Source organism: Neofelis nebulosa, chromosome 7, assembly GCF_028018385.1.
Source record: "Neofelis nebulosa isolate mNeoNeb1 chromosome 7, mNeoNeb1.pri, whole genome shotgun sequence".
NCBI classification, from domain to species: Eukaryota; Metazoa; Chordata; class Mammalia; order Carnivora; family Felidae; genus Neofelis; species Neofelis nebulosa.
The window spans coordinates 38,793,479-38,821,040 of NC_080788.1; the positions used below are offsets into that span (position 1 = coordinate 38,793,479).

At 52.1% G+C, this 27,562-nt stretch overlaps 1 protein-coding gene across 4 annotated transcripts in view; it reads right to left on the reverse strand.

The window, feature by feature from the left end:
- The window catches only part of SMAD3 (SMAD family member 3), a 120,526-nt gene that overhangs the window by 12,600 nt on the left and 80,364 nt on the right, over positions 1 to 27,562 (reverse strand). For 3 of the 4 annotated variants that reach the window (XR_009264881.1, XM_058740639.1, XM_058740642.1), the window contains exons 2-5: positions 13,889 to 14,082; positions 13,582 to 13,713; positions 12,161 to 12,235; positions 9,321 to 9,371 (exon numbers count right to left, since the gene is read on the reverse strand). Coding sequence is in view for 3 of the 4 variants with exons in the window: in XM_058740639.1 (XP_058596622.1) it covers positions 9,321 to 9,371; positions 12,161 to 12,235; positions 13,582 to 13,713; positions 13,889 to 14,082 (452 nt within the window). In the remaining variant the exon portion in view is untranslated. Of the gene's footprint in view, positions 1 to 9,320; positions 9,372 to 12,160; positions 12,236 to 13,581; positions 13,714 to 13,888; positions 14,083 to 21,346; positions 21,370 to 27,562 lie in introns of those variants that run through there. The other variant, XM_058740640.1, reaches the window with a different exon arrangement.

Consider the following 27,562-nt stretch of genomic DNA (forward strand, 5'->3'; position numbering starts at 1 on the left):
TATTAAACTTGCAGAATCCAGTGGGATAAAAAAAAAAAAAATCCTCCAGTGTTTGGAAAAACATGCCACTTTCATTTAGTTTTGAGCTCATAAAGGTCCTGTCCTGCCTGGCTGGCCTTGGGTGGAACAGTCTCCAAGGAGGCGCTGGACAAACCCCAAAAGGGCCAGGCATCAACCCACACCTGGGAAAGCCCACCGGGCAGGCCCGGCGTGCCACATCACCTACCCGGCCACCTCCCAGCCTTTCTTCTGAAGCAACCCACAGTGATCTCTGCCTCCAGAAGGGCTCTCGGCTCTGCCCAGTCTTGGACACTCCTAGCCTTTGGGGCAGCAAGTCAGGATCCAAGCCCATGAAAGGAAAAGGCTGGGGCAGCCAAGGGGGTTCCACGGGTGCCAGGTGTGACCACACAGACACCAGGTGCTGTCTGCACGGCGAACCGGGTCTGCGTCTCTTATTACAGAAACGATCTTCCGCACGTACCCAGATGCTGTCTGGAGGGGTGGCTAAGACCCAGACTCGCCTAAGAGAAATTCTCAATTTGTCCTAGCTGTCAGTCTGTGGTCGCAACCAAGGGCTCCTCAGAGCAAAACTGCCATCTTGAGAGGAGTTGGTTCTCTTTAGAGGTTCCCCCTCACATGATCCCACATCACCTTTCCTGTGACTCCCTAGCCCTCCTGTCACCTGTGGCCACTCTGGTCCACACCTGCCCAGGCACCCTGTCCTCCCCCTGCATCCCTCAGCAAGTCTGTGCTTAGCCCTGGGCCAGGCCCCCGTCCTTCCTCCCTGGCGTCCGTGCCACGGCATCCTAACAGGACTCCCCGGCACTCCTGTCCAGCCTCTTCCGGCCACCCCCCTGCACCGCGCTGCTCCACCACGTGGGCTGGAGCATCGTACCATAGCTCTCTCGCTGCCTACTTGAATCCACCCCCTTGTCAGAGAACTGGTGAGTCTCCTGTCCCTTCTCACTCCTCCCCTTGGACCTCTAGCCAGATCACTCGCTCTGGCTCTCATATTTGGGGGCACGTGGTTACTCAGGGTGCATCTGTGGGAGCTGGTGTGAGGGACAGACAGGAAGGGCTCACTGTGCCAGGTCTCAGCACTGGCCAGGGACCCCAGCTCACTGCCTGCCGAGCCGCTTCCTGGAGTGAGAACCCACTGGGATCTCTGCTCACCAGACCTTTAGAAGTGTGGGAAGGACAAGAGACAAAACTCAGAAGCTGTTCTGGGAGGGGCCTGGGAGCCCCCTGCAGGGCAAAGGGCCCAGATCTACTTGTGGGGTCAATGCCTGTGACCCCTTTTCTAAGGTAAAGAGAACGCCTACCACACGTGGGAGGAGGTGCAGACCCGTACCATCCCTGCATTCAACACACACCCAGAAAGTGTGGGCCAAATAATTCTTCGACTGGGATGAGGGAGGGGAGCGTTGTAGGTCACAAGATGTTCAGTAGCCTCCCTGGTCGGTAGCACACACACATCTCCCCCTCCCAAGCTGTGACAGTAACAAATGGCCCCAGGCATTGCCAGCTGTCTTTGAAGGGGCAAAGGAGCCCCTGGTTGAAAACCACCGCCTTAGATGTTTAACCAGGTCATGGAGCTCCAGCTTTGAAGCCAGGCAGACCAGAACTCACTCTCTGCTCTGGCGTGGACCAGCCGTGTGACTATCAGCAAACCAGTCCAGCTTTAAGTTTCAGCCTCCACATCTCCCCCTGCAGCCACCAGGTGGAGAAACCCCTTTACCACTGGGTGCTGTCTGCAAACAGATTGGGAGAAGTCACACGAGGTGCTGGGCCCACGTCAAGCACTCGATAAATGGTGTTGCCAATATCGAACTGATTGTGTACATGAACCTGAGAACATCCTGCTCCTGTCCCGACCTCCACTGCAGGGAAGGCAAAGTGTCCTCGCCCCTTTCCTCTCTTCCCAGGATAGAGGGAAGGAAGCAAGGAAGGCAGGGGATCTAAGCTACTTTTAACGGGGAACGGAGGAGTGACTGGAGCAAGAGCGACCATGGCTTGTGGCCTGTGCCCCCGAGGATGGGTTGAGCCACAGCGGTCACATCCGGCTCTGGCTGTGCTCGATGCTTCGACATTCCAGCGAGATAAGCTATATTCTAAACAATGTGGTCACTAAAATGTGAGCTATGTTGCTTTGGAAACCTAAAAAAAAAAAAAAAAAAAAAATGCCTAGGAAATCCAAGTGCAATCCAAGCACTCCAAGGGGTTGGGTCCTGTGACAAGGCCAAGAGGTACTGAGAAAGGGCTGCTGACCACCACTGCCCGGGGTCAGGTTCGGCTGACCTCGCTGTGCCAACCTCCCCGGTCTGGACAGTGCCTTCAGCTTTACTGGAAGACGTCTGGTGCAGACACTCTAGGTCACTGTGCGTCTGGCATGGGTCAGCCTAAAGAGGCAGCTGTGGCTGGTCTGGGCTGGCCCTGGCTTCCCCAGCGAAGTACAGAAGAGACCTCACCCCAAATTATAAAGCCTTGTCTAGCACCCTCTGGCTTAGTCCAGACGGAAGAGAGCGAGCTTGGCTCCCAGGAACACTGGCACAGCCTACCCATCAAAAGAAGAAAAGCCACAGGCCACCCACTGGGTAACATGGTGCCAGGACCACTGTGGAGAAATGTGGGCTTTGAGGCATCTCGGAATCAGAGAGGGGGTTGGGGGTCCTCACCCAAGAGGGCCCCCCAAGCAGATCTGAGCCCTTATCCAAACATCCCTGTAGCTTGCAGAAACACACTGGACAGTGTGGTGGAAAACACTGGACTCAGAAGCCTGACACATAATTAAGAAGATGCTAGTTTAGTGGGGGAGCAGTGCAGTCAGGCCAAGGCAAAGTCTGAAGGGTGCCATTTTACGGAGTGCTGTTCGGCTGAGCTGGCGTATGCTCAGGAGCAGGACTGACCTGGAGCAGCACCCCGGCTAGGCATTTACTCTTCTCTGCAGACAACAAAAATCTAGCTCTGCCTTTCACCTCTGTCCCTCCTGTCACCTCTCAGCTGCTTCCTCAAGGCACTTCTGCAAGAAGAGCTACAGACCAAAATGTACGGTCACCACTTCTGGGTTCTGCCTTGAGTGGCAAACTCTTTTTAAACGTATGCCCTCTTTTTCCCCCCCACCAAATGACTTAGCCACACCATGATTAAGTACAAGAGAAATAAAAAGGACCCTGGAAAAGATAACATTATAAACAGGACCCAGAGAGCACGCAACTTGGCTCTGAGCTTCCTAGCAGACAAGGCAAAAAGGGAGAATATGCTGTATGGCTCTGGTTATGCACAGACAATGCTTACCAGTTCTGCAAGGGAATCAAAGCTTCTCCTGGCACTAAATCTTGAACAAAAATCTGCCAGGTGGCAACCTCTCCTCCCACATCCATCAAGCCAGCCAGCCTTAATTTGAAGAGTTTTCCAACAGATGCAGAAGCAATTTTGCATAAGGCTGTTTCTTGAAAAGGACTGGAAGATATTGCCACTCAAAGACTCCTCTGGGAGGATGACTCCAAGGGATAAAGGGATTTGCCTTCACGACAGTGGTTTCGTTTCTCCAGGCCCAAGACTCAGCACACCCGGAGTGGCAGACAACAATGTCCAAGGCCTTCCCTTCAAATAGCCCTGCTCCCAGCCAGACTGAGTCTATGCTGATCACTCTTCCCGCAGCAGAGGTGTTGGAAACCTCCTGCTCCTGGCATTCTCGGCCCCCTGCCCCCACCAGTGTGGGATCGGCCAGACTTCTCGAGTGGCATGGGGTACTTAATTCACGACTGGCCCCCTGCCAGACTAACGGCACTGACTGGCTTCGGTTTTAAGCCCTATTCCAAGCTGGCATGGACTTTCTGTTTTGTTTAAGGAAAAGAAAACAGAATAAAACCCAGAAGGCAACACTTGGATTAAAGGATGCCTATTAAAAACATGTGCGAGAGATCCAAATCCGGTAAAGGAAAAGGAGGTGGGGCGGGGGACAGATGAAGGGGGCAGGAATTAGCTTTCTACTATGAAAAGCAGGGAGCAGGCAAAGGCCGGGGCGCCAAAGCCACAAGGCTAAAGGTCAAAATGTGAATGCACTGCCTTCGTCTGGGCCCTCACCTGTGGAAGGAGCCTGAGCTCCTGTCCCAGAGGTGCCACACTCCCATCCCCAGTCCTCACTGTTCCCTCTGCCTGGGCTGCCTGATCCTCACCAGCCCAGGCTCAACCTTTCAGCCCCAGCTTATGTGGCCGTGAAGACTTCACTTGCCCCTCTGTACACGGTCGGCCCTTATTAGTTGGGGTTTCTGAGGGTTAGTTCCTGTGGGCCCAAGATGGCTGGGTCCTGGCACCCGGGACCCCAATTTCGACCTAGCTCGTTAAGGAGGAGAACGACAAAATGAGGTATGCACAGCACAGAAAGCAGCCACCGCTCTTTCAGCCTTGGATCAGTTCACTGCAGCCAAGAGCAGTGGCGAAGTCTAAGGGTCACGTCTCCTGGCTGGAAGCTGACTTCCTGCCATTAGGATGCTGTGATTTCTTAAATAAATTTTTTTTAGGGACACCTGGGTGGCTCAGTTGGTTCAGCATCCAACTTCGGTTCAAGTCATGACCTTGAGGTTTGTGGGTTCAAGCCCCACGTCAGGCTCTGTGCTGACAGCTCAGAGCCTGAAGCCTGCTTCAGATTCTGTCTCTCTCTGCACCCGCACTCATGCTCTAGCTCTCTCTAAAATAAACATTAAAAATTTTGTTTTAAAAAACCTTTTTCAATGTTTATTTTCCCCAGGTGCCCCAGGAGGCTGAGGCGTCTCCCCACTGCCCCCACCACCCTGCCCCTCGCTCCTAGCAGGAGAGGAAGATACCATCTACAAGAGGCACTCTGGAAACCATCACCTCCTCAATCTCCAGTCCAGCCACTGCCCCAGGGCACTGCCTGGTACCTCTTTCCCCTTGGTCAAGGCCCCTCCCCAAATGTTCACTTTAAAGCAAGAATGACTTACTCACCCTCAGGGTCCAGCTCATTATCTTTTTCCTCTTTATGCTTCCCTCCTCCTTCCCCTCCATTTGGCCCAATCCTGGACTTAAATGCTTAGGAAATCCCAGGTGACTCATCTAGAATGATGTGTAGTGACAGGAACATCACCTGCTCACGTCCCTTCCCTGCAAGCCAGAGCCGCTGGGTCTCCCCAGAGCCTGCCTCTGACGAGAAGCTTAGCTGGCTCGCAGTCAGTCACTCCTCTGGGCCCCTCCCTGTAAGGCCAACAGCGGTCTCACAGCGGAAGGAGGCACAATCTCTTTCCTGGATGTGGGGAGGGAATAAGAACGAGCCAGATGTCCTCTGCTCTCTTCCTGCGTAATTTCTTTGCAGGAAATAATCAGATGTCCTGAGATGTCCCCCATCCTTCTCTGTGGTCATCTCGCCTTTTATTTTCCCCACACCCACCTCTGACCAACTTCGGCACCCCCCCCCCCACACACACACACACACACACACACTCCTCTTAACTCTGTGTGTCACTTCAAGGCCTCTCCTTATGGCCTGCCCGCTGGCCTCCTTCTGGCTTCTGGCTGGGCCCAGCCCTCCAACGTGAACCTCAGCCTCTTCCCCTCCTTCTTCCCTCCTGGGGGGTCCCCCTCAACCCCTCTCTGGCCTTCTTTCCTTCTTGAGTTGGCTTTCCCTCTCCTGGTGCATCCACTGCCAGGACTTCAGCCGAACCTTTGCCAGTGTTTCCAGGGGGCCAACCTACAGAGATGGCGGACAGGTCAGAAGAGCGGAGTTCTGACAGCGGTTGGATCCGTGGGCAAAATGTTCAGCCCAACAGGCCTCCTTTCTGCAGGACTGCTCAGAGGCCTTACCATGTGGGCGCCCCGGAGGCCCCAGGGGTCTACAGCGCAGGCTTTCCAAACTCCTGTGATGACAAACCCTGCCTCTCCAACTCTGCTTTGCAAAGGGCTCTCACACAGGCTAATGGCTTCCAAATCTGCACGTCCGGCCCCGACCTCTCTCCTGACTTCCCAGCTGCCTCCTGGATACAGTTAAGCATAGGCAAACTCACTGTCCTCTTCCAGCCCAAGCCCATCCCATCTCCTAGGTATCCAGTCTCTTGCCAGTTAAAGCTAGTTGATAAGCACCTGCTCATTCAGGCCCATGGCTCCCTCTCAACGCCCCTCCCAGCCCCACCACCATTTCTCCCAAGGGTTCATGGCAGCCTCCTTTGGTTTAACAGCTTCCTAAGGGGTGGTTTTTTATTTTGTTTTGTTTTTAGTTTTGGGTTTTTTTTTTTTCCTTTGGACACCAGCCATTTCCCTTAGACTTTAAATTCCATACAGTGGCTAGATTAATCTTTTTGAAACAGTCATCAGATAACCAACCACTCTTCCCCCAAAGCCTTCATTCTGTAGGCAAGAAGGGAATCAATAAGTGTGGCATTCAGGGCTCTTTTCTCAGTGCCCCCAGGAGTCTTCTCGGCCTCATCTGCCCCCCTCATCCCAAGCAACCACAACACCAGCCATCCTCTGAGCTCTCCCTGCCCTTTCATGCCCTTCCCTCTATCTGCAATGTCCTTCCCTCCTTCTCATCCTCACAGTATCCCACCTGTCCTTCCAGGTCCCACTCACACACGACCGCAACTCTAAAGTCCTACCCCATCCAGCACTTTCCTCGTTGGCCTATACACACTTCCTCTCCTGTGCCTGCTCTCTTGGCACCTGACACACTGCATCACAGGTGGACGTAGACCCTTCCAGCCACTCCATCAGACCGTGTGTGCCCACGTGTCCTCCCCAGCTCCAGACCCCCAGCATCTGTACTTGCTAGGAACTCAGAAAAGCTGCTTGCATGAATTAATTACACAGCTGATGCTGGCAAGCCTGGAGGCATGTCCCCACCGGAATGCCATCAATGCCTCCTTTGAACCCTCAGTCTGCACCTACTTGTTTTAGAATTACACTGATGCCTGCCTTATTTATCCCCACAAGGCCATAAGCATCTTGATGGCAGGACCCATGATTCCTCTTCAAATCCCCCCACTGGACTGGTACTCAGATGACCGGTAGGAAGTGCCTGGGGAATCAATGAGGAAGAAAGAGACAGGCAGGCAGGGCTCCTACTTGGGGGTCCTCAACCTGACAAGTGCCCTCAACTACAAGTTAACGAGTACCCTTCCGAAGCTTCATTCTTCTGAGCAGGACATGGTGATAGGGGAGCAGGTCCTGCCACAGATGAGCGCACATGCTCTGGGGCCCGAAGGTCTGAGTTCAAAGCCTCTCCGTCTACTAACTGTGGGACTCGGCATGAGTTAGGTAACCAGTCTGTTTCTTGGCTTCCTAGTCGGGAAAGCAAAAAATTCCAACGCTGCTACCTTACACACTTGTTATGAAGACTGAGTTCACACGCAGGAAACACTCTACACAATACTCAGGAAATAGTAAGTTCTCAAGAGATGTTTGCCATCATCATCGCCATCATCTGTCTCCTTCCAGCTAGGACCCCAGGAGCCTGTAAGATTTTGGGGGCCAGGATGAAGCCAGCAGTTTTGAATGGGTGAAGGTGGGGGTGAGAGGCAGGTACCAGGGGCCTGGGCAAGCAGAGGAGAAACACTGGTGTCTCAGCGTGAGTCCTAACCCTGACTCGTCAGCTGACTTGTTGCCCCACTCACGTGCTCCCAGCAGACTGGCACCCACTCTCTGCCCGCCAGGCTTGAGGGCTGTTCCTTCCTTTGGAAGAAATGACCTAAGAATCCTCAACCCTCAGACAAGGGGCCTGAGGAAGGGGACACAGCAGGGAGGAAGAATTGGGTCAATGGGACACCTCTGCCTCAAGTCCAAGATCAAAAACCATCCTGTCATCCTGGTTCACACAATCTAGAAAGGAATTCACAGCAAGCTACCACTTGGGCCAACTTTCATTCTGAACCATGGAGTCAGGCAGTGTGGCTTCAAAGGCAAAGGCCTGCCCTAGAGTCTGTCGACTGATGGTGCTGCCTTGGCCACGGTTGGGAAAACAGCTCAGAAATTAAATCTAAACCAGCCAGCCTCAAAAGCTGGAAACCCAGAGTCAAGTTCACAGTCCTGGCCTTTAATTTTTCAAGTGTTAACACAGCTTCTAGCCTTCAGAGTTTGTTTTTAATAACTCAGTTGGTCCTCTCACATCAGGAATTTGACCTTCCCTCTGCACAGCCCAAGACTCACAGTGATATTATCTTACAAAGATGTTAAAACAGATTCCCCCGAAGTCACATCTCACACTGCCCACTTGTCAGCCTGTATTAAAGGGTTTTCAGGCATCTCCCAACGTTCCAAATGATTTTCTTCATCTGATGCTATCAGTCAAGGACTGGAAGCAACTGGGAACAAAAGCCAGGCCAACCCCCTCTGATTCGCCAAGCTTGGATATTAACGCTTTCTCTTCCTGAGCCACAAATTGAACCCCAGCAGTAAAGGCCAAAACAAAATCAAACTCACATTTTTCTAAGACTACCAGACCAGCACGTAAAAAATTCCCCTCAATAAAAACGAAATGGATATTTCAATTGTTCACAGCACTTCAGCGGGCCCCACGCTGGAGCCCAAGCGTGTTCCTGGAGTAGAGAAGCGAACCTCAGAACAACCCACCCAGAAATCCAACAACTGAGGGATGGTCATGGAAATGATGGGCCAGCTGCTCTAAAACATCGTGAGACAATGCGAGATGATAAAGGAGGCATCTAAATATGGAAATGCACTTACAAAACAACAAGGAGAAGAATGAGAAACACGGATGGACACTGTAGTCTCCATTGGCAAGGCACAAATATATATGCCTGATCCACAAACATCAGGAGGACCGTGACAAAAGAACACCCGTGTGCGTGGGTGGGGAATTATGGGCAATTTTGCTTCCCCCTCCCCCCAATCCCCTCGTATCTTGCTGTTTTAAATTAAAAGTACGTGATTATTAGATGAAATACTCAGATAAAATCCAAAGAAGCGTATCGTGCAACAAACCGGCAGAAGTCAGGGCCGGAGTCTGCACTGCTCGCCCGTGGCTTTGTGTCAAACCACACACATATGCTTGGCTGACCACAGAGTCTCATCTCCTGAGCACAAGGTTTGGGGGATTTTCATTCACTCACGTCTGACTGCCACCCAGGGGACATACAAACCCGGTACATTGCTTTTCCTGCCACCGCTCTTCTCGGGTTTCCCCATTCTGTGGGTGACCCCAGAATCACTGTAACCAGAAACCTGACGGGCTGGGCTGAGCTGATGGTGAGGGGCGGAGAGAGCCTCACCTTCAGGGCCTCATCCCCCCACCGGCCACCAGCCAGGGCTGCAGCTAGAGGGGGTTACAGTCCTACAGATGAAGAGATACTTACCCAAATTGTTGTGTGCTGGGGACATCGGATTTGGGGATAGGTTTGGAGAACCTGTGAGGTGAGACAGAGTCGTGAGAACAAACAGAACATTCTTGGCTTAGAGAACCAAATTACTGAACACCTGCATCAAGATGGGGCAGCTCAACACAGCAGGCAGAAAACCCTGGGCTGAGCCTCCAAAGCCCAGGAGGAGGTCTGATCCTGTGTCCCTGCCCTGCTTTCTCTCCCTGGGCCCCAGTCTTCACCTGTGGAACAAACAGATGAGCCGCTAACCTCAGAGGTCTCTCCCACAACTTGATGGTGTGAGGATCCGGACCAAACCCACAGCACAGGGCACAGAGCTCCTTGGAAGCTATGGCCCCAGGAAAACGAGGCGGACAGGGAAGACCCAGGCGACGAAGGCCCTCCCTCCCACACAGGTAGGGCCACAGCTCCCCAGAAGGCCCCTTCAAATACCAATCTAGCCCTTTCCCCAGGTCTCAGGAAACTCACCCAGCTGCCTCAGAAACCCTACAACTCTGCAACCAGACTGCAACCAGACTGACGTTTGAGGCAATACATGAGGCTGCTCATGGGGATGTGTCCAAACCTACCCAATTCTTCCTGCCCGGCTACCTTCTCTCCAGCCCTCCCTCTCAGGAGAAAAAGAAAACCACATGGCATCTGCTTCCAAAAAAAAAAAAAACAAAAAAACAAAAAAACAAACAGTGCCGTTCCACAGAGCAAGTTGGCTCATCCCTTTGTCCCTGGACCCAAGAGGGCTGCAGCTATTTCTGTAGTAACAGCCCTGCAGGATGGGCGCATATGTGCCTTGTTTATGAGGGTCTGTTCCTGCTCCCCAACTCAGCTGTAACCTCCTTGAGGGTGAGGGATGAGCCACAGGCTTCTCTTCCTCCCCCAGAACCCAGCACATCAGGGGATGTGGAAGAGCCGTGGAAGACAGCTTCCAACCTGGCCACAGAGTCCAGGCGTGTCACCAGCGTATCAGCGATGGGATTTCAGCAAAGTGGTCTAACCTCCTCGAGCCTTGGTTTTTATTTCCCTTCGGGTGTAAAATGGGGATAATGCCATCTATTGTGTGATCTGTAGAAATGAAGCGTGATCGTGCATAGACAAATGGCTGCACCATGACTGGTACACAGCAGGCACTCAATAAATGCTGGTTTCCTGTTTTGTGGCAGCCCAAATCAAGAAGGCCCAGGAAGGCTGTGGGACCATCTCACTGGTCTGGAAGGGCACGCATGTGTGTTAGGGGAGACCCAGGGCCGGACAAGGGGATCCTCGGACCCCAACTGAGACACTATCACATCTCAGCTGGCAGAGAAGCAGCTGGACTTGTTTCCAAATGGACAACTTTGAGTGGAAAGCCAAGGAGCAGAAGAAGACACCACCCCCCCCCGCAAGAGACTGGGGGTCCACAGAGCCCAACGTCTACTTTTGACACATCACGGACGTCCACAGCAGGGCCCTGCAGGTACACTGACGGGAGGAGAGGAAGAAAGAAGAGACGACAGAGAGGGCGGGACAGAAAGGAAGGCAGGGAGGGGGGAAGAAGCGCGCACTGAGGGTGGTGGAAGGATGGCTGGCTGCTCGTTCTGTACTCGGACCCTCTTCTTGGGCCCTGCTTTGACAGTGCTAATCATTCTACACACAGAAAGAAGAGCAGGGAGGGAAGAGAAAAGGAGTTAGCAGCAATGCAGCATCTGGAAAGATGCTGCTTAGCTGGCCTGCTTCCCGTGCCACATCCCAGAGCTGCAGGCTTGCAGCCGTCGCTTGGCATGGAGTGCGGGAAGGCCTGTGACACACTGCAGCCCGGGGCGCGCCGTCAGCCACTCCCGGGGGTGTGTGCCACACCCCAAAGCGCCACGACGCCCACGCCGGGTATCAAGCAGCCACGCTTACAACGAACATGCAAGTCTCCCTCGTGTGCCTCTTTCAGGACCCGCACACTCTCTTTTGGGCCGTGTGCAAGGGCGGGCGGGCTCCGTGTGGACGAGGCACGCCCGCGATCTCCGGGACGGACCATCTGCTCGGCCCCCTCCTCCTCCTCACGCAACCACGCACAGCGCCGCGCACATTCTATGTGGCAGCTGGGGTTCCTTTCAAGGAGCCACCGGTTTGGAGCCAATTTGGTCCCGTAACAAATGATGCGGGAACATCTGGAGACGTGGCTGGAGACAACTGGGCTGGGTCCCTCGCGGCGGGAATACATAGATGACGTTTGGTCACTACACAAAAACAGACGTTTCGGGGGCCTCCACTGGCAGAGACCCTGCCCGCCTCCATTCAGCCTTTCCTCCCGAGCTGTGTCAGGTGATCAAGCCCACCCATCACCCCACTGCCAAGCTCTCACCAAGGCAGAGATTCTGCTTAAAGCCTGCAGTGGCTCTTGGCCACAGTGAAACCTTGAGGGACACTCCTCCCGTCTCTCGCCACTCCCCAGCCACACAGAGCTCTCACTGTCACCAGAACGCACCAGGCTATCCTGCCCATGCCCCTACCTAGCATATCCTCTCTGCCTGACGGCCTGGTCAACGCCTACCCATCCCCAAGACTTGACTCAAGAAAAACCTACCCTGTGAGGTACTGTTCTGCTCCCAACACCTCCTCCCCAGGCTGGGGTAGGTGGCCCTCCCCTGTGCCCACTGCCACATGGCGTCCTCCATCAGGGCATATATGAGACGGCACAGTGACTGCTGGTCGTCGTCCTCACAAACTGAGCAGCTCAGGCTCCTCTCTCCCCAGTGCCTGGGATGGCATTTGGCACCTAGTTGTTGCTTCATAAATGCCAGGTAGAGGGACGGGGAGGGCAGGCACTCAGCGAGGATCAAGACTCTGACCTGCATCCATGCTGTGGTTCATCTGGTGGTCACTGGTCTCTCCATCTTCACTCAGGTAGCCAGGGGGTGGGGTTTCTGGGAATCAGAAGGAAGGTGGTTCATTACGGGGCCTGCACGATTTAGCTCGGAGACACCTGCTGCAAACCCGTCACACGTCCACACCACTCTGCCAGGAGCAGGTGCTGGAGGCGCTGCGGGCCTCTGAGCAAGGGCACCAGCTCCTCAATCCAGCTGGCCTCATGCCCTTCGACCCCCGTCTCCTCGGCTGGATTGCGACCACCTTTGTTCATGCCATCCTGACGCCCAAGACCGAAACACCTGTTCCTAGAGCCGCTGCCAGGCTAACTTCTTCCACCCTAGAAGGTCAAGTGTAAGCCCACCCCTCCAGGGAGGCCGGGACTTGCCTGAGCCTCGCCCACCTCTGTCCTCTGAAGGGCAGTTGCCTCACGCTGCCCTTTGGCTCTGCTAATCTACTCCTGCACAGGTACCCTGTTCATTGTCACTCCTCTATTGGACATCTTGGCTTCCCCAGTGGGCTTCAAGTTCAATGGCAGCAGCGACCATGATCTGTTTCTCTGAATGACCCCAGACGGTGACTTAGCTCTCTAACGTTTGCACAGTGAACACGGTGACCTACCCCTAGGGGCCAGCGCCCCCTGTGAAGGACCTGGAAGAGGCTGGGCCTGTAAAGGGGTCTCTCCGTAGGCTCTGCCCCATGCACAGGCCTACAGTCAACCTCAGCACAGTGAACTCACTCAGGGTGAGAGGCTTGTCCAAGTCAGAGCGCTCTGAAAGGCAGGCAGGATTCCTGCCGCTGTGACCAGCCCAAGCTCAGCCAAGCAGTTTTCCTGGACGCCCTGCGTGCTGGTGATTCACACATTATTTGCATGTAAATGAAGGGCTTCTAAAAACATCTGCACTCTGACAGCTGAGCCGGCTTCTCTCCGTGCAGTCAGTCAAAACTCCCGCTTGGGCCTCAGCCCCCACCCAGGCTGAAACCCCCACCAGGCTTACTTACTGAAGGGCCATTCTCCGCACCGGCTGCCCGGCCCTCGGCTCCCCCACTGCTCTGCAGGCCCCCAGCCCGTCGGGGATCCTGCCCAAACTCCAGCCCCGGCCGCGAGGGCGGTGAGAGAAACACAGCATTGCTATTTCCGCTTCCAAAATAAATGACGGCACCGAGGCCGGGCGGAAGGGTCATGCCGCCGCTCCTCCGTGCCAAGAAAAGCATCATTACTGAGCGGGGAGCCAAGGCCACGGGTCCTCTCCCAACGGGTGTGCGGTTCTGAGTCAGGGGCCCTCCGGCCAGCGCCGTGTGCGGAGGGGGGACAGGGCGGCCCAGGACAGCCAAGAGAGCTGCAGGGGGACTGGCGTGAGGACTGCCGGCGCCCCTGCGTGCCCCTGCACACCCCTGTGCCTACCTGGAATATTGCTCTGGGGCTCGATGCCCGCGGGGAAGTTAGTGTTCTCGGGGATGGAATGGCTGTAGTCGTCCAGCGGGGGGAACTCGGCCGGGATCTCTGTGTGGCGTGGCACCAGCACAGGAGGTAGAACTGTCCAGAAGAGCAGAGGCAGATCGGCGTCAAGGCCAGGGTGGCACCAAAGCCCTCCAAGTGCCACACCCTCCTCACCCCCCACCTGGACAGGGAAAGGGGAGACAGGCGGGGAGGGGATGGAGAGGACACGCAGGTCGCTGCAGACCCAGGAAGAGGGTGAGGCAGTGCCTACCTGGGGTCTCTACCCTCTGATAGTGGTAGGGATTCACGCATACTTCGTCCTTCTTCATGTTGAAGGCGAACTCGCATAGCTCCATGGCCCGCAGCTCGTGGTGGCTGTGGAGGTCAGGCCATCGCCACAGGCGGCAGTAGATGACATGGGGGAGCCCCTTCCGATGGGACACCTGCAGTCGGCCATCCAGGGACCTGCCGGGATGGGGAAAGGTGAAGAGCAACAGTGAAGTGGATTGGGCGTGCCTTCTCCCCGAGTTCGAGATTGGTCTGCAGAGCCTCAGGGCTCTCTCCTCTGCCCTCATCTCCCTGAGCCTCATGGGCCAGAGATCAGAGAGTCTCTGTCAGGGCTGGCAGCAATCCCAGGAGGGAAACACAGACGTCCACCAAGGAAGGCCAGAGGCCTCCCTGGCTTGGCAGGGGGCACCTCGACTACACCAGGCCCCGGGATGAGTCCTCCAGCCCTCAACCCCCCATGTGAAGGGAATGGCACTTGCAAAGGCCCACGGGCCAGACCGAGGTGTGCAGACGGGGCCAGGGCTGAGCAAGATTACTGGGGCTCTTGAGGTCCATGCGTGCATGAGCCACAGGGATGCTGTTAAGTGACCAAGTTAGGCCACGGCTAACCCCTCCCAACACTCACACAGCAAATCCCCCACATGTCAGAAAGCAAGAAGAGTCCCTCTCCCTTTTAGTTGGCATTTGTGATGAGGCAGGGAGGGAGGGAGAGAAATTAAAGGGAATTTTAAGTTGCAAGACTCTAAACTGCCAACTTCTCGGGAATCGCTTTCAGTTTGAGGGCCGTTGGGAGGTGTCACCTGGGTGTCACCATCCACAGTGCTCTCCTAGTTCAGAGCCCAGGCCTGAGGGGTGGTGCATACGCTCAGCAGGAATGGAGCCTGCAGCCCCACACCGGGTCCAGTCCTGCAACTGCCCCCAGCCTGGCCGGGCCGAACACCACTAACAACAGCACCCTGTCCCAGCTCAAACAAGGTCTTCTGTGGTGACGTGGCCTCGGAGCAGCTGTGACCTGGTGCCCCCACCTCTCAGGCCAGGCCAAAGTGTGGCCCCTGGACAAGTAGCACAGGTCCACAGAAGTTTGTTAAAAAGGAAGAATCTCAGAGGCTTCCCCAACCTGCTAAATCCAAATCTTCCTCTTTATAAAACCTCCAGGTGATCTGTATGATGAGAAAGGTGGAGCAAGGTGACAGGACAGCACAGTGGGAGCCCAGGAATGCACTGTCAGACAAGGGTGAGGTGGGGAGGTAGAAGGCTCCTGAAGGTGACCTCTGGTAGCAGGCAGGCGAGGCGATCCCATTCACACCATCCTTTATCTAACAAATATTTTTATGAGCTCCTACTATTGTGTGGCACTAGAGACACGGCGGTGAGGGATAAGAGGTCACCGTGAAACAGACCACAGAGTGCTCCCTGCTCCTGTGGAGCTTCCAGTCCAACGGACCAGTATTAATCAAATAATCATACACAGCTACGATGACAAACTATGTGAGTGTTCTGAAGGAAAAGCGCAGGGAACTACAAGAGTATGCGACCCTGGGGACCTTGCTTTGCTGAAGGGCCGGAGGGGGCATTTCTGAGGAGGTGATGGTTGGCCTGAAAGTCTAAAGGACAAGGAAGAACTAACTGGGCAAAGGGACATGGGAGGAGGGCATTCCAAGTAGGGGGATGAACATGTGCGAAGGCCCTGAAAAGGGTGGAGAATATGGTAAAGGGAGGGAACAGGAGAAGGGCCAGAGCGACTGGGGAGGACAGAGGGAGAGGACTGGGCATAAGATGAGGCAGGGGAGCAGGCAGGCTAACTCTGCAGGGCCTCGGGAGCAATGACAAAAGGTTCTGCCTTTTTCCTAAAAGCCGTAGCAAGTCCCTGAGATGTTTAAGCCGAGTGTGTGTGCATGAAATCCTGGCAGCGTGGACACGATTAGGGGCCATGGGGGTGGAGAGTGAGTGGGGGAGACGGGTGCATGTGAATAAAGAGGTACACAACAGAGGACTACTCTCCCTACAAGAAGGCCCATGCTAGGACCTCACTGGTCACTGGGTATGACTTTTCTTAATAGCTGGGGGTGGGGGGCAGTAGAGAATCATTTGCAAGCTCTCCCTCCCCCCACTCCAGGGCCGAGGGCACCCATCTGCCTGAATAAACAATTTACGGGCACTCCGCGAGGGAAGGCCTAGCCAGATGCAAACAGATGCACGAACCGAAGAGAAAGAAATAGGAATCCAATCAAACTCTAAGCCACTGGCCTGGGAACGGGGAAGGGACAAAGGTCAGCACAAGCCTTGGTCACAGGGACTGACGGGGAGCTGCTGACGAAGGGCATCTCAAAGGATGTAATTACCTCCCTCCCATGGGGCCCTGGACCAAGGAACCCCTCCGGCCAAAAACCGGTAATTACCAGGCAGAACAAGAGAGAACAGCCTGGACTCGCCCCCGAGGTAGAGAAGGAACACTACCGGATATGGAGTCATGTGGCCTGGGGTCAAGATGGGGTTCCCCTCTCCCAGCTGGGAGACAATACTGGGCAAGTCATGAGGTCTCTGGGACCCTCAGCTACTTCATCTGTAAAATGCAAACATTCCCCCCACCCACTACCCACAGCTCAGTCTCCACTGGAGGTCAGTGAGCATTATTATTCCACATGACAGCAGCCCTAGATAAACGGGGTGAGTTCGAGGGCTGGGGGGGGGAGAGAAAGGGAGAGTGGGAAGTGATGAGAGGAGACAGAGTTATTCAGCTGCTCCCATCCTCTAGCAAAGCCAATTAAGTGCCCGCAGGTGAGGAAAGTGGCCACATTCACTCTTCGGTGTTTGACAAAAGCCCCAGCTAAGAGCCAGCTGGACACGGTAGCAGCCTCTTCAGGGGGAGGCCCTGGAGAAAGGCTCAGGTGGGCAGTGAGGGAGGACCGGGGCTATGGAGGGAGCCCCTCCCCTTCCCACCTGGTTGATCCAAGGGGGGGTGACCCTCTGGTTTTAAAAATAATAATACAGGGTAAGAGCAGGGGCAGTGGAGGACAACACAAGAGAAAGGTCTCAGCTTCCATGCAGCCAACAGCCCGGGACAGTGCGCATAAGGCCAAGTTCCTGACAACTCTGTACCCCAGTTTGAGCCTTTAGGAAGGGGAGGTAGAGCGGATAGGATACTCTGAGCACTCCTGATGAGGCAAGACCCTCACACACAGCCCTAACATCTGAAACCCCCAGAACCAGGACACCTCACTCGACAGAGACTGGAGTAGACCCAGGAACTCACACCCGCTCAGGGGCCTGCAAGGGGTGAAAGGGCGTGGAGTAGGTAGAAACGGGACCGCCTTGTAAACATGCAACTCTGACACAATACGGGTCACTAGGGCCAAGGTCGGGGTGTGGGGTGGGCTGTGATATGGTCTCTATAGGTTTTTTTGCAGTTGAGGGACGGGAAGGAGCATCAAGGAGGACGACAGGTTTATTGCATCTGTAGGTCGAAAACTTCAGTTTGCCAGTTCCACATCCGATCCTGCCTGCATTTCATGGGCTGTTTTCTCTTGAGGATACAATGCTTGGCTGTCTCCCTGAAGAATTCTGGCATAGGAGGCTCCAGGCAAAGAAGAAGGAAGAGGGGGGACAAAGAGGAAAGAGGCCAAAGGGGAGGGGCTACGGGGGGGGGGAGGGCAGAAGAGGCTGGTAGAGGGAAGGAAGAGAGGAGAAAGGGAGGGGTGAGGAATGGATGGTCAGGGGGAGGGAGGGGAGGAGGGAGGGAGAGGGTAAGAAATGTCCTTCCATTAAATACAACAACCTGAAAGGATGCGTCTATCTCTGTTGTGCCCAAGATAACAAGAAGAGTGTATACATGGAAACGTGGCCATATGGGAACAGACGTCAGAGTGGAGTGAGCTGAAACCAAGCACCTGTCAGAGGAAGCCAACAAAAGTGATTCCATTCGTGCCTCAGAACCTGGGAAAGACTCAGGAATTGGAGGCACCATACACTTCTCAAGAGGAGGACCCAACAGGAGGATGGGTTTAAAGTCTATGGAAAAGGCAGCCAGATCAGCTCTCCACCCTGAGCCCCTGCAAACAGGACCCCCCCAATCCGGCGAGAGACAGGTTTGCTCTCTGCAGAAAATGAACCAGAGAGCAGGGCTCTGGATGGGGCCACCAGGGCACAGCTAGGGGTGAAGGTCAGACGAGGGCTGGAAACAGGATGTCGTGACTGACGTCACTCGGCACCCAGGACTGTGACGGGCAGGCCCGTGCCCCCGGCCCCTACCTGTGGAGAAATTAAACAGCTCAGCCCTTAAGACATGCAATACTGACATTTGGGGAACCCTCAACAAAACAGCCCGGTTCCTGCCAGCTCACTATATATATAGGGGAGCTTACCTGCCAACACATAACAGAGCATTCAATCTGCTTTCTACCGCTTCACTCTTAAATATGAATGCACAGCCAGAACCCTCAGCCATTTAGAGAACGCCTCTAACACAAGGCACAGAGACAGAAATAAGGGGGCGGGGGTGGGGGGGTGAGGAGGAAGTCTCAGACAATACAGGGAGCAGAAAAACCTTCAAACAAAATGAAACTAAAACTACTCTCAGGAAGAGAAAATATTACAATCCTAAAACAGGAACATTTACAAACTATGAAAAAAACTTTTGGAAATAAAAATTAATGGGAGTTAAAAATTGAGGAAAGACTTCTTCAAGTTTTCAACTGTATACACGAACTATTTATCAATGAGTTTTTAAAAATCAAGGGAAGCCCAGTAACCAACTCAGTGCGGTAATGGCAAACGACTGATAAACACGTCAATGGAGCCTAACAGAGTCCAGAAATGGTTACGTATATATGGGCAGCTGATTTTCAACAAAGGTCCAAAGACCATTTAGTAGACAGAGGACCGTCTGTTCGACAAATGGTGCTGGAACAATGGGATGTCCATATGGGAGACAAATGAACTTCAACCTACAGCTTGCACCCTGTGCAAAAATTAATTGAAATGGGTCCTGAGATAAAGCCTGAAACCACAACTTTCAGGAGAATACACAAGGAATACATGAGGAATCTCTGTGACCTTGGGGTAGACACACATTGCTTAGATACCACATCAGAAGCACATGCCACTAAAAAAGAAAGTTGACAAGTTGGACTTCATCATAATGTAAGCTCCTGGTCTTTGAATGGCATTGTTTGGAGAATAAAAAATCCTAAGTTAGGGGAAACTATTTGCAAAGCCTACATCTGATAAAGGGCCTGTTTCCAGAATAAAGAACTCTGAAAATTCAATATTGAGAAAACAAACAAGGGTGCCTGGGTGGCTCAATGGGTTGAGCATCTGACTTCAGCTCGGGTCATGATCTCACAGTTTGTGAGTTCCAGTCCCACGTCGGGCTCTGTGCTGACAGCTCAGAGCCTGGATCTTGCTTCAGATTCTGTGTCTCCCTCTCTCTCTACCCCTCTCCTGCTCATGCTGTCTCTCTCTCAAAAATGAATAAATGTTAAAAAAAAAAAATTAAGAAAAAGAAAACAAACAACCCAACTGTAAAAAACAAAACAAAAAAACCAAAAAACAACAACAACAGGTAAATGATTTGAACAGACACTCCACAAAAAGGTATAAAGATGGTCAATGAGCACATGAAATGATACCTGACATCACCCGTTATTAGAGAAGGGCAAATTTAAACCATGGTGAGACACCACTTCGTAATTGTTCGAATGAATGGCTACAATTAAAGGCCATGCCACGTGCTGGTGAAAGCATGGAAAGACTAAAAGTTCAGATGTTGTTGGGTGGGCATGTAAAATGGTGTAACTACTTCGGAAAACAGTTTGCAAGTGTCTTAAAAAGTCCAAAACATAAGCCTATCATATGATCCACCCATTCCACTAAGTGCTTCCCCAAAAGAAGTGAAAACATCTGTCCATTGGACGACCTGTGTACAAATGTCCACAGCAGCTTCGCCAGCAATAGCCCCAAACTGAAAACTACCCAACCTTTATCATCAGCAGGTGAATGGATAAACTGGGACGTATCCACACAAAGCAACACCACCCACCGCTTCATGAAAACGAACGGACTGTTGATACACGCAACAACGCGTTTGAATTTAAAAACGCTCATGGCCAGTGAAAGAAGCCAGACGTGATTCTGTTTATGTCAAATTACAGAGTAACTTAAAGGAAAAATGCAAACTTCTCCAGGGTGACAGAAAGCAGACCAGTGGTTGCCTGGGGTTGGGGTGAAGGGATGGGAGTGGGGGCTTATTAGGGGTTAAAGGCTATGTTGACTATCCCCATAGCAGTGCTGGTTTCACAGGTACACACAGATGTCAACGTTTATCAAATTGTACACTTTAAGATACGTGCAGTTTGTTGTAGGTTACCCATTAATAAAAAAAAATAGTAATAAAAGGCAAGAGCTTTGGGGCTTTGGACTTGGATAAACCTGGATTCAAAGACTGGCCGTGCTCGATAACCGTATCAACTTAACCAAACTGCTTAAGGTCTTGGTCTTAATTTTTTTTATCGTCTGAAGTGTAAGCCCCTCCATTCAATTGCTGGAAAGACTAAGTGCTACTTGGTGCAGAAAGCCTTCAGCATGGAGTCAGAACACGGTAACCAGCAGCCATCTACGGTCATTATTGTTTCTAGTAAGGCAAAAGTAAGGTACACGGTAGGGAACTCAAAAACACCAGCCCCCTCCCCTGCTCTGACAAGTGGGTGCACAGCCTGGCTGTCCCCGGACAGGCTTCAGTTGGCCTGGTGCTTCTCATTTCCTCAAGGCTTCTGTGCTCTTTGACTCTCAGCACAGCCTGTGCACAATGTGGTGCGGGTTATAGGGCAAGGCTCGTAGTGACTGTGTATCGGTGTGTCTGAGATGTAAGGTTCCTCTCCTGGGATCACACAGCAGTCTGCCATCGGGCTTCTGTGAAAGACCAGCAGCCCTGGCTGCCAGGCTGGGCCCTGATGGCAGGGAGACCGTCCCTGTCTCCAGCTCACGAGCATGTGACCACCAGTCTGGCTTGGCAGTATTTTCCAGAAATCATCTGGCCCATGCCCCTGCTTCTGGGCCATACGACTCCCAAACGTACAACAGGGAGGGCATCTCGTTCACTTCTCCTTAGGCATCTGTAGCTACTCCTCTTAGTTCAGGGTCTGGGCCGCCCAGAGCCAGCCCTGGCAGCCTCTCTCCCTCTGTCCCACTCAAAATCCTCACCAATGTTTACCCGAGTCATAATAGTGAACTGGGAGTTTCAGCTGCTGGATCTAATTTAGCTGATGTGTCCAGTATACACCCTCCCAAGCTCACAGGGCAGCGGGCCCATGTTAAGTAAATCCAATAAATAGGTCTTAATTCTGAGCTGATGTTACCATGAACATGCTCCGCTGCAGAAGAAGATCTATTTATGACCGGCTCTGTTCCCTGGCCCAGCCCTTCCTTGTAGCCCAAAACCACTTACTTGCTGAGGCTAAGAGCACAGTCCCAGGAACTGGCCTTTGGGCCTCCTCCCCGTTTAGGATGGAGATCTCTTCCCACACCCAGTGGCTTCCTGATGAGAGACCTCCACGTCTTTCTCCAGCAACCCTTTCCAGCTCGTCTGACAGAGGTTTTAATCCTTAAATATATTCTTCACCAGCCGAACTATTTCCTGTGGCAGGAAATTAGGTTTCCTCCCATTGGCTCCAAGTGGGACCCGTGAAATATCCCAAAATGGTGGCGGGAGCCATAGCCAAGGATGTGGTCATGCCAGAGCCCAGAGCCGACGGTAAGGTAGAGACGGCCAGAGCATTCCCGGGGGACAGGGTGGGGCCGGGCCCACCTCCTGCCACATGCCGTTCACATCCCCTGTTGCCAGTGATCTGCTACCCATAGCCATCTGGGGACAGCATGAAACATCAGAGGATTTGGACACGGGGGTCCAGGAGAAGACTGGGAACAGAGCACACAGGTTCCAGAAGCACACCAAGATCTATTCAGCATGAACCATGTGCCAGGCACACTGCTATTACGTGAGAATGCAAAAATGGCAACACGCCAGTATACCCCGCCTTCACCAAGCTCAGAGAACTTACGGGGCTTGCCTCAAGTCATAGAACTGCCAAGATTCAAACCCAGGCCGGTGCTGAGAACCAGAGGAGAGGGAGGGTAAACAGTGCCTTTTCTGCTGTCCCACACCGCATGCCAATCAGGGAAACTGACCTCTTACCACTCAGCAGATACTGACTGAACACGACCACATGTGTCACATTTCCAGGCATGAGCCAAAGAAGTGAACAGAAAGCAAATCCACTGACCTCATCCTATTCCAGTTGAAACCAATTTTATTTAACATGCACAATACTAACCTTTCTGGCTTCTTTCAGAGGTAACCTTTCTTTTTGGACTTGCCCATTAAGTAGTAATAACAACAATAGTGACAGAAGTTATTACTACTACTATTTGCCAGGCACCATGCTGGTCCCTCGATGACCACTGCAGATTGAACTAGTCACCTTGCCTGTATCCCAGCCCTTTGCTGGATGGCTCTGCCGCTCCTCCTAACCGTGGGTGTAGTGTATTTCCTCAGCCCTTGACCTCGGGCCAGGCTATGGACCAGCTTTGGCCCACGGAACAGGAGCAAAGGAGATCAAAGCCATCATGTGATTCTGCTGGTCTCTTCTCACACCTCACCTCAAGCAGAGCTCCCCCTCCACCTGGGCCCAGGATCTAACACAGGGGGGACAGACAGGACCAGACCTGCACAAGGCACCAAGCCCATGCGAGGAACAGAAGCATGAGTCAGCACAAACAATGGTTGGTTTAAGCTCCTGAACTTTTGGAGCATTTGTTACTCAACGCTAGCTGACTGAGATAAACTTGTAGGTATCATTATCATCACATCCTGATGGAGAGAGAGAGTGCTTGCAAGCTTTCCCAACTTTGCCTAGGCCCAAGGTTAATATAAAATGAGGACACACTATGTGACACTTCTTTTCTTGACTCTAAATGGGGCCTAAGGACCATTTCCTGACCTTGAATACGACACCAAGAGAAGAGGTAACCATTTCAGAAGGACTGGTTTTGTTTATGGAGAACCACCTACCTACAGACTTTTAGAATCCATTTGCATTACATGTGGACTTACCCCAATTACTAAACCAAATGTTAACTTTTTGAAGTGACTCAACTAGCACAGTAACCCCCAAAACCAAACCTTTGGCATCCTTTTCAACTCAATTTATTATGTACTTTGACATTGTTCCCCTAATATTTGCTATGTCTTAGTGTAAGAAAAAGGGGTTATTTCCCATCTTGGGGTTGCTAGTTATATCACAAACGTACACCCATGCCCATTACTCCCCTGAACATGGGTGCTGCAGCTGAACGTTTGAGGCATTCCCCCTCCCGCCTCAGTGGGATGAGGCCTCCCTTACCTCCTTCTGACAACAATCAAGCCATGTGTCTACTCACCTGCAATAAAATATTTTTTTTAAGTTTACTTACTTATTTTGAGAGAGAGTGAGAGGGAGAGAAAGAGGGGGAGAGGCAGAGAGAGAGGGAGAGAGAGAATCCCAACTTGGGGTATCATCTCACAAACCGTGAGATCATGACCTGAGCCAAAATCAAGAGTCGGATGCTCAAGTGACTGAGCCACCCAGGGGCCCCTATACTATACTCTCCTTGAGCTTTGCGTTATATGTGGGTTTTCTCTTTTTGTTTTGTTTTTCTGGTGCAAAATAAAAGCAAGGTTTGAGTGACTTCAAGTTTGGGTTATACGCTCACTCAGCAGACCGCCTAAGAAACAGACCGTCTACCTCAGAAGGCAGAAAAAAACTGTGGAGACTTTAAAAGTCCCCTTTCATTGGTTCCATTTGGCCTGAGAGCTCTCCCTCTCTGCTGCTTCTTAGCACGCAACCATCAGAACATGCCCTTCCTTCTTCCGTGCCATGCACAACCCAGGACAACGATCTGACAGAGTAGTAAGTGAGAAAGCCCAGAAAACACTCCTGCTGAGAGGGTTATCTGATTTGGGGGTTCACCCAGGATCCATTCCCTTTGGTAAACATAGCTAACACCAAAGCATCCTTTGTTCTGGGCAGAACTTCTGCCGGGGGTTTTGTGCTGAGTCTCCTGGCTGCGGGTGACAAACCACAGAGTCCTAACACTCAGGGAACAAAGCGTCCTGGTCAGCTGAAGTTCTGGCTAAGTCGATGTCTGCCTGAAAACCCACCGTGGAGAACTACACATAGCTGGGACCTGAGGAGCCTTGAGAGGGTCTTGTCTATTCCCTTCCTCTCATGGCTGAGGAAACAGAATGATGGAGTAAGCACCTCCAGGTCACCCAGCAAATGAACACAGAGTGAGAAGATGGCTTCCCAACCTTCATTTCACCGGAGCCAGCCTCCCCACTGACGAAGTCTGTAATGTGTATGAGTCCACTTTCCCACCCCGGGAAGTCGAGTACAGTCAAACGCCACTCTTTCCTTGTTGCAACTGCATCTTAAGCGGCCTGAAGGTCTCACTCGTCAGGACTAATGTCCAAAAGCAGGACAGCACAATTGACGACTCTGGTGAAGGGAGAATACCGTACTTCCTGTCCTACCACGACAACTTTCTGAGGCTTGAAATTATATTAACACAAAAAGTGACAAACAAACCAAAAATTGAGCCATACATGGAATATACTATTCCCAGACACTTGCAGAGTTTTCTTTGGTGGTTGGAGTTTAAATAAAAAACATTCCCAACACCAGCCTGTTGTCGTCACTCGGTGCCGTAAAGAAGGACCCCGGCTAGACGAAGGCTGTGGTAGGGTAGGTTCTGGATAACTGAGGTTTCGTTATGAGCTCTGCCACAGGGACCACACGCTCTCGCCCAGTTTCGGAAGCGTTCTCGGTAGGTTCTGAAAGTAGAAGCATGTTTTTTAATGTTCCAGGTTAGACTGGCGTATGAGGAGTTCCAACCAGGATTTCACAACTCTTGACACCAGTCACTGAACCACTTCCACCAAGAACAACTCAATTTCCATCTGAACTTGCAAATGGATAATATCCGATGCCTCGGGCTGCCAAATTCAGTGAACACCCAATAAAACGCCAGGCTGAAGCCCCCAGTGCTTTGCCCCAGAGCAGAGGCCACCCTTTTCTCCACTTCTCTGCACTGTATCTAGGGCTCCCCTCTCCCTGCCAGTCTTCCAAGGCAGTCTGCTCAGGTCTGTGATGAGTACCGCTTGCAGAGGAGCCCTCCGTGTGGGCCCCAGAGGTTCAAAGAGCACCCTGGGCAGACTCTCAAAGGAGGAACACGTCGCCTGCCCTCTGTGAGGGGCCAGACCCTATGGGAAACACATGGAGATCATCAGGACCTCAGGGCTTCCTTCCTCCCCAGGGGCCAAGGGTGGGCACAGAATGTGCACTTCCTGGGGAAAACAGAAAGGCTGATTTATGGAAAGAGCTCAGCTTAATTATGATCATCTGTAAAGCACACATACACCAAGACCTTTTCAACATGCGGCTGGAAGGCGAGCCCTACTGTTTATCAACCTCAGCTCTCCCGACGTTTGGGGCCAGATGATTCTTTGGGGGGGGGGGGACTATTATGTGTACTGTAGCACGTTTAGCAGTATTCCTGGTCTCTACCCACTAGATGCCGCTCCCAGCCCCAGCTGTGATAACCAAAAGTGTCCCCACATATTGCCCAAAGTCCCCCCTGGGGGCAAATTCACTCTTCTGGGTCCCTTGAGAACTTGTGGGTTACAGAAATGCTCTGGCATTGGTTGGGGTGGGGGACAGAAACAATTCACAGCTCAGAGCAGGTGGCAGGTGTCTACCTGGCACTTCTCCCTCCTGTGTGGTGGGTATCCTCTCACTTTACAGGTAAAAGGTTCATGTGATGTTGGGGGATGTGCCTAAAGTTACCTAGAGAGGCAAGCAGCAGTGCCTGGCATTGAATCTGGGTGTTACACCCCAAACCCAGCTTCCTATGATCTCAAAACACAATGTGCACCCTGTTAGAATGATCAGATTCTCCATGGGCTCTGATGAGACAGCTGTCCTTGTTCCCTCTCTTCCTCCACACAAAGAAAGTAGTTAAGTCTTAGGGGAGGAGGAAGTTTCTTTGGAAATCTATTTAACACCCTTGGTTTTCGAAAGCTTTTTTTTTTCTGCAAGCACCAGCTTGACGGGGTAGGGGTGCTTTTTCTTGGGGATCAGCAGGATCCCAGAGACTTTAGGTCACAATTGGAAGAGGCTAGAGATCTGGGTTGGTCTCTGGTTACTGGAAGAAGGGAAAAGAGTAGTTCCCAGGATTCACAGAACTTTCTGGATCACCATTTCACCCTGCCAGTTAACATTCACTCAGAGTGTAATTAAGCCTAAAAATCATTTGTTTGTTTTTAAAGAGATCACTCACAGACCTTTCCGGACACTCACAGCCCTTGGAAATGTTCTGATGGGCTTAAGACAAAAAGCCCATTTCAGCCCAACTTTTGTTACAACCCCCACCCCCAAAGCTCACCTCATAAAATACAGGGAGCTTGAAACAGAATCATAAATCCAGGTGTGTTTAGAAACCTCTTCCTACTCTCTTGGGTGCTTCGGGCCTTGGGCCCTCCTACAGCCCTGTCCTACAGCAGGGCTGTTCACATGACCAACACTTGTAGGCTCTGTTCCCAAATTGCTTTTGGGAAACGGATGGATTTGTATTTCAATTCAGGAAAAGACAAAATAAAAATAAAATGCCAAGCTCTATCTACAGGACAGAAACAACCAGAACAGAAAGGATTCCTGGTCTCTAGGACAATGTGATGTTCCAGGTGGGGAAACAAAAATGACCAGTTAGGGAAAGAAAGATCTTTACTAGCCTCCAAAATCTAACTTTGGGGGAAAAGGCAAAAAGAAAAGAAAAAGACTATTAGATAATTACCTTGGCTTAGACCCTTGTCTCTGCAAAGGGTACGATGTGGGGGAGGTGGGTAAGAGGGAGCAGGATGGGGGCAGTAGGGGGGGTGCTCAAGTACAGATCTTGACCTTCCACTAATAAATGCCTTAAGACTGAGAAAGATCTTTGCTCCTTAAAAAATAAAAAGGGCAGGGCACCAGAAAGTCACCTCCCCTGACAACTGCTATTTCCCCTGTCTTATCTGCCAGTGAACTTCAATATTAGCTCACTTCACTAAACAAACAATTCGTATTACAGGACTCTTAGTCATTCTGTTTTTCACTTTCTTCCACAAAGCAGAAACCATTAAGGTCTGAGTATCCTCTCCGGGCCGTCTTTTCCCAGACCCAGTTCCCAGCCTCCCACCTCCTGCCCCATCAGGTTTGCATGAATAGAGCCCCGTGAATCACTTCCTGTGGGCAGACTGCACGTTTAGGGGTGGGACTGTCTTTCTTCTTTCATTTTTCTTCTTTTTTTTTGAGAAGATTCTCACAGACGTTTGGGGTTAAACAAGTGGAACCAGGTGATGGTGATAATAACCGGCTGCCTCATTCCATCAAAACACATCAAAGTTTCCAAAGACTTCTAGAAAACATCGGGCTGGTGTTCGTGTCTAGGGCATTTGTGTGTGTGTGGGGGGGGGGGGGGCAGAGGTGAAGAGGGCAAGTAAGGAGGTTTTGTGTTAATTGCACGGTTTTGACTTCCTTAATTATGAGTCACTGGCCAGGGAGATAAAACAATGTCACTAATGTTGGAGAAC